Below are 6,696 nucleotides of genomic sequence, written 5' to 3'. Positions count from 1 at the left end.
CCACAATGAGCAGTTTTTTCCAAGTATTGTGGTCACAAAGAGCTAATGCTCTTGATCCAATGATACTATGCCTACCACAATTTGCCTACCCAATTGCCTAATGGTGCCCAGCACAAACAGTCCCTCCACCCCGCCTCCTGGCCTTCTAATGCATTGCACTGTGATGTTACTTTCCTTATTGACATCACATGTGCAGGGGATTGTGGGATTTGGAGAATACAGACTAAGGGCAGGTTGAGGACAGTCGACTTCTGTTACATTTTGAGTCTCAAAGTAGTTATCCAGATCAGCAGGATAATAGGGGGGCAGGCTTAGGTAACTGTTCCAAACCATATTATTACATTAAATATTATGATTAAATATTACCAAAGTACCTAAGTGCCACAGGACGTAGAATCTACGTCCTGCAGCACTTTCGGGTTTACAAGCGCTGCGCTCGCTTTTAAAGCAGCGCTTGTAAACCCCCCACAACCCCCTAGGCAACGAGCAGTGAAGGTCATACTTACCGATCAGCTCCCCGATCCGCGCCGATCCGGTCCCCCAGCCAATGACAGCAGTGGGCACACGATGATGACGTGTCCACTGCTGTCCCTTTAAATAGCGCCCCCCCCTACCGTTGCCTCCTCCTCTCCTGCCTGCCACGTGGACTGCTGGACCCCACTGCTGCCTTCCTGCTGGATTGGTCGCCCCTGATCGCCTGCCTGCCATGGGTGAGCTGTACTACAACTCTACACCACTGTTTATTTTGCTTATTTCTATCTAAACTGTCTAATTTTTTTTTCTATTTTTTCTTCTGTCTTTCTCATTATCCCACTTTTGCACACATACACACTTACAGACAACTTTGCCAAGCACACACATACACTTACACACACACTTACACTTTTTTTTTTTCTTCTCTTTATTTCTTTGCTTGCTTTGGCAGTCTTTTTTTCACTAAAACTTTATTTCTGATCTTGTTCTATAATTATTTGATTTATATGGTGTTTTCATAATTGATTTCTGTTTTTTAATTATTTTATAGCATTTTAACTTTTCTATTGCTATTGGGTGCTGAATTTGTGGTGACGTTGGTGGATCTAGGGCTCTGACCACCGATTTCATTGCAATTATTATTCTTTCATTGCTTTTAGTGGTTTTATTGCATTTTCGTGATTTGATTTTATTACATTTGCATTGTTCTTTATTGCGTGTTTAGTGCCCCAAAAAAAGGTTGCTTCTGCAGTGTCGTTGGTAGATCTTCTGTTGGTTTAGGTGATTTTATTGGATTTTACTTATTTTATTGTTTTTTCTTTGCATTGTTCTTTATTGCATGTTTAGTGCCCCAAAAAAGGTTGCTTCTGAAGTGTCGTTGGTAGATCTTCTGTTGGTTTAGGTGATTTTATTGGATTTTACTTATTTTATTGTGTTTTCTTTGCATTGTTCTTTATTGCATGTTTAGTGCCCCAAAAAAGGTTGGTTTTTCAGTGACATTGGTGGATCCAGGGCTCTGACCACCGATTTCATTGTAATTATTGTTCTTTCATTGCTTTTAGTGGCTTTATTGCATTTTCGTGATTTGATTTGGCCACGTCTTTATGTGCACCCATACATATGGGGTATCGTTTTATTCAGGGGAACTTGCAGATTGATGTTTAATAAGATTTTGGTAGTTGCCATGGAGATTTTGGGGAGACCTCTAGCTTTGTATCTGGTTTTTCCTTGATTTCTGACCAAAGCGCTGACTTCTGCAAGGGACTGCGGCCACAATTTTCTATTTAGAAAGAGAAGAGTGGTGTCTCTAAATAGCTGAAGGTGTGCACATTTTGGAAATATATAGTTTGTGGGGGTTATTTCACAGGTATGGGGTTGTTTAGACTACAAAAACTGCAGGTAGTGCACATAGAGCGCAGCCCCCATATTTTCAACTGAATTGCCCTTATGCATTGCCCCTGTTTGGGGGCATTTGGTGGCCACGTCTTTATGTGCACCAATACATATGGGGTATCGTTTTATTCAGGGGAACTTGCAGATTGATGTTTAGTAAGTTTTTGGTAGTTGCCATGGAGATTTTGTGGGTAAAATCTAGGTTTGTATCTGGTTTTTCCTTGATTTCTGACCAAAGCGCTGACTTCTGCAAGTTGTGGGGGTTATTTCACAGGTAGGGGGGTTAACACTGAAAAACTGCAGGTAGTGCACATAAAGCGCAGCCCCCCCCAATTTTTTTTTGTAATTGCTCTTATGCATTGCCCCTGCTTTGGGGTGTTTGGTGGCCACCTCTTTATGTGCACCCATACATATGGGGCATCATTTTATTCGGGAGAAGCTTGTCTTTCAAATTTGTCTTGGTTCGAAAATCTTTCTGAGATTTTTTTTTGCCAAATCCACATTTGATCATGCGTCCAAGTTTACGTTTTAGAAAAAAAACAAAAATGCAAAAAAAAGCTCCAAATTTCACGATGCAATAACAAAAAGTATTTGGCTTTTGAGTGAAAACTAGATTGCACCTAGAAACCTGAAGGTCTGCAGTTTCTAAAAATACCAAACATGAGGGGATATTTTAGATTTACATATAAGTTTTGCTGCATCAACTGTTACAAGCGCTTTTCCACTTTGTTCTGGTGTGATATTGTAAAAAGCACTGCTTGCACTGAATGATTTGGTCACCCAGGCCAAATCTCCAGAGCACTTCCCAAAGATAGTCCCACTCTACCAAATCAAAGGCCTTCTCTAAATTGAGGGAGGCCACTACCCTGGCAACACTATTGGCATGGGAAATTTGAAGGTTGGTAAATAGGCGTCAGAGTTTGTTAGTCAGTCGCTCTGCCGGGCATGAAGCCTGATTGGTCTGGGTGTACTAAGTCTTCCACCACCTGAGTAATCCTGGCATCTTGAAATTATGTTTACTTTTCAAAAAGCTTAAGCTGTGTTTGGATGGAGTTTCCCTTTAATGAGTGCAGACATCATTTGTCCCTTATATTTCATATCTGATGTCTCATACATCTGGTCTCTTTAGCTTTTGTATTGTACAGTTCTGTGCATCACTATTGTAAATGTTGGGAGCTGTAGTTCTTGAAGAAGCTATAGTCTATAATCTTGTTACTAGAGTTTATCCAGCTGTTACAAGGGTGCCTGTTTTCTCCAAGGACTCATAGAGGAAGTGGAGCATTGAATTAAGGCCCTTGACATGTGACCTTTGTATCTGGATTTATGCTAATCAGTTTCCTTTAGCTTTCTCGCTTTCCCTCTGATGTACCATGCTTGTGAAGTTAAAGTTTGAAGCAAACCTGTTCTGTCAGGCTGCTGCTGCTGCTGAGATCTAAGCTAAAAAAAGTTTGCATACTGCTGAGGTGTGTGTCATTTGGCAAGTTCCATTGAACTGAAAGCGGAAGGGAAAGGAATCGAGGCAAAAGGGAGGGACTGGACGTTGCCCAGTCTTCAGGTAGGAGCTGAGTTTTCCTAATCCTTTTCTATATCCAGCATAAAAACTGTATGTATATCTTTCCTTTTAAAATATAGCAAATTTTAGGATTGCATTTAGAAAATACATTAAGAAGGAATTGTTTTCCATGTTGTCCAGGGGTGAAAATTATGATCTCTTTGCAACCCAATGTAGAATACATTTCGTTTAGTGCTGTGTTGTAACTCAATCCTTATCTGTAGTAATAAGTCAAATCAATTGGACTGTGTTTTTATGGAACACGTTTCGCCAGTCATCCTACTGGCTTTTTCAATTCAGAATGACTTGTACAAAGATCTTCCTGGAATAAATACCCTGGAATGTTGCTCCAATGAGCACAATCTGTTTATCATTACCGGCCATGGGATCATGGGGTCCCATGAAGGTAAGGTGTTGATTGTATTAACATGATTGGAGCATTGAGGTGGTATTAAACTGTCCAGGGAGAGGTGCCCCCCACCTCTACTCAAACTTGATTTTTCTGTTTTCACATATATGGCCTCTTTAACACCTCTTTTGAACCAGTCACTCTCCCTGTCTAGAATCTGGACTTGTCAGTCCATTTTCCTTTAGATATAGGTACATGGCTGAATCCCGACCAGAGGAGCTGGCTCTTCTGTGCTGCGCCATACGCTGGTGTTGTGCCCCAGTGCCATACTTTCTCAGACCCCAGAAGAAATTTTACTCTACAAGGAATCCTCTTAGGTTCAAGACACTCCAAAAGTACATGAGATTAAATAACTAAACAATCATTGCTTTGTGACTTGTGACTGAAGCTGGTGCATTTTTTAAGGAAAGCCTATCTCAGAAGATTGTTAAAATAATTACATTAAGAAATGCAAATGAATTACATCTCATGCCAAATGTTGGCTGATGATGCTGGGAGTTTCCCAGTTTCAAATGTAAAGCCAAAATTAAGAATGGAGAATCTAATCATTTTTGGTTAGTGCTGAGAAGATCATTGATTGATTACATTTTAAACCCACACACGTTTGTCCAGGGACAGTAACCTGTAGCACCCAATAAGATGTTTGCTTTTAAACGCTTAAATACTGTACACTGATTGGCTTCTATAAGTGAGTATGACCTGTAACAAACTTTGTACTTTTTATTTCCTAACCCTACAGACTGCCTGGGTGTCTAAATAGAAATGACAACCTTGGGAATGGCATTGTTAGTTTTCTGAGCATTCTGGGTAAATAAATCCTCAATACAATACTAAACAAATAATAAAAGCAACAGTAACAGTTTTGAAAATATTTTCCAAGAAATCAATGTAAATAATGTTAGCATTTTTTAGGCCCGTGGGGATTATCATGGGTTAAAGAACTGCATTCCTCCCACTTTTTAACTTTTTTTTGTCTTTTCTAAACAGAATGCGGAAGTTACTATTGGTGAGGAAAGAGACACTTAAATTCCCTCTTACTTAAGGCGACAGCTTGTAACCAGAAAGTCTGTTGATTAAATGACCACGAAATATATCAGTGTATCAGGTCTAGATTTGTACTGGCATGGAAAAAACAAGGGCAGCTACATGGGTCAGAACTGAAGAATCTGGGGAATTTCAGAATTCTCATGGTGGAAACAAAAGAGGAAACAATGTTTGTAGACAAGAAAACATAAGGACAAGCTCTCCCATGGTACGGAGGACAGAAAGTGCCAACAGGACTCCATCACCCGCCACAATATCGAGGAGGAAACGAGGCATGAGGGGGAGTGTGTGGAGCACTGCAGGGTCGTTGCCTCTTAGAGGAGCATGTATCTCTGCAGCTAGTTTTGATGCTATTGATGGACCAGAAGAGCAGACACTGGATTCAGCTGTTAGCAGCTTGGTACTAGATCCAAATGAACATGCGTGGATGCTGATTGCTGCAGAGGGCAATTTTGATGAGCTTAAAGAGTTTTTATGGCTGGATCCAAGCCTTTTGTACAAGAGAGACTTTGTTACTGGTTACTCCATCATCCACTGGATGGCTAAGCATGGCCACCATGAGGACCTGATCAAGGTCATGGATTTTGCTTGTGATACTGGTTACACCCTGGATATCAATGTCCGTGACAGTGGTGGACTTACCCCTCTGCATATTGCTGCTTTGCAAGGCCATGTCATGGTTGTCAAGGTGTTGGTTGGTGCATTCAATGCAAACATTCATGCTAGGGACCACAATGGGCTCAAGCCTTGGCAGTATCTAGGACCAGGAACTGCAAGGAATCTTCAGGAGCTGTTGGGAGCTCCTGAGGAAGATAGTGATGTATTAGCTACAATGAACATAAATAATAATTGTCAACCCAAAAATCTTCAAGTCCGTGATGAAACAGATCCTGCTCCAAAACTCATGGTTGCCATAGCACCTCTCCAAAACCTTTTCAAAAGTGCCTATGGTTTTCTCAAGAAATGGTAACAGCTGACAATTTCACAGACACTTTATCTAGCACAAATAATACTCAGTATTGCACTAAAAAAGCATCGCCTACAGTAGTGAGTATTACAGCCTAAATGCATTATGCATGGTACTCATAACTGCAAATAATTATTAACTGTGTACTTTTAAGGGCTGGTAACTTACCCACCTTATACTGTATGTCTAGTGAAAGCCTCTAGTGCTTTGAGTAAGCTCAGTTTTCTGCTTCATTGGGTTTCACAAGTGCTTTACATTTATTGCAAAAAACTGAGCTGGTCAGGTGGCCATATGTGGACAGATTTCAGCTGCTGATTTGGGTCATTTTGGCGGCTTATCCGTCCATGTATGGGCCACCCCCCCTGCGGGCCTACCTAACCGACATATGGCCTAAAATTCGCCAGATCTTTATCAGGCAGGTTTTGTTTTCTATTGAAATGGGGACCACATTGGATCATTGATGCAGTCCTCACTCCAACTGAGCCTATGCCTGGCATTGTAATTTGATTGTTTGACCCTAGGTGGGCATATTGGGAGAGGTCACTAAAGAAGTGGATATTACAATATATGGCCACCTTTAGATCAGTGATCCCCAACCAGTGGCTCAAAAGCAACAGCCTTGGATGTTGCCCCCAGTGGCCTCAAGTAGGTGTTCATTTTTAAATTTCTGGCTTGGAGGCAGGTTTTGGTTGCATAAAAAACAGGTGTACTGCCAAACAGAGCATCCTTTTGGCTGCCAGTCCACATAGGGGCCACCAAATAGCCAATTACATACATTATTTGGCATCCCTCAAGAACTTTTTTCCTGCTTATTTTGCTCTTCAGCTCTTTTTATATTTGAAAGTGGCTCATGGGTCA

At 41.1% G+C, this 6,696-nt stretch overlaps 1 protein-coding gene across 1 annotated transcript; it reads left to right on the top strand.

Moving 5' to 3' along the window:
- The first annotated feature begins 3,288 nt into the window (after positions 1–3,288).
- sowahd (sosondowah ankyrin repeat domain family member D) lies at positions 3,289–6,405 on the top strand. Its single transcript, XM_018096567.2, has 2 exons — positions 3,289–3,421; positions 4,815–6,405. Exon 2 carries the CDS (start codon positions 4,951–4,953, stop codon positions 5,839–5,841), a length of 891 nt encoding a protein of 296 aa, XP_017952056.1. The 5' UTR covers positions 3,289–3,421; positions 4,815–4,950; the 3' UTR covers positions 5,842–6,405.
- Positions 6,406–6,696: the final 291 nt, after the last annotated feature.

Source organism: Xenopus tropicalis, chromosome 8, assembly GCF_000004195.4.
Source record: "Xenopus tropicalis strain Nigerian chromosome 8, UCB_Xtro_10.0, whole genome shotgun sequence".
NCBI lineage: Eukaryota > Metazoa > Chordata > Amphibia > Anura > Pipidae > Xenopus > Xenopus tropicalis.
The sequence above is the reverse complement of the archived record's forward strand: the minus strand, read 5'-3'. Positions and strand labels throughout refer to the sequence as shown.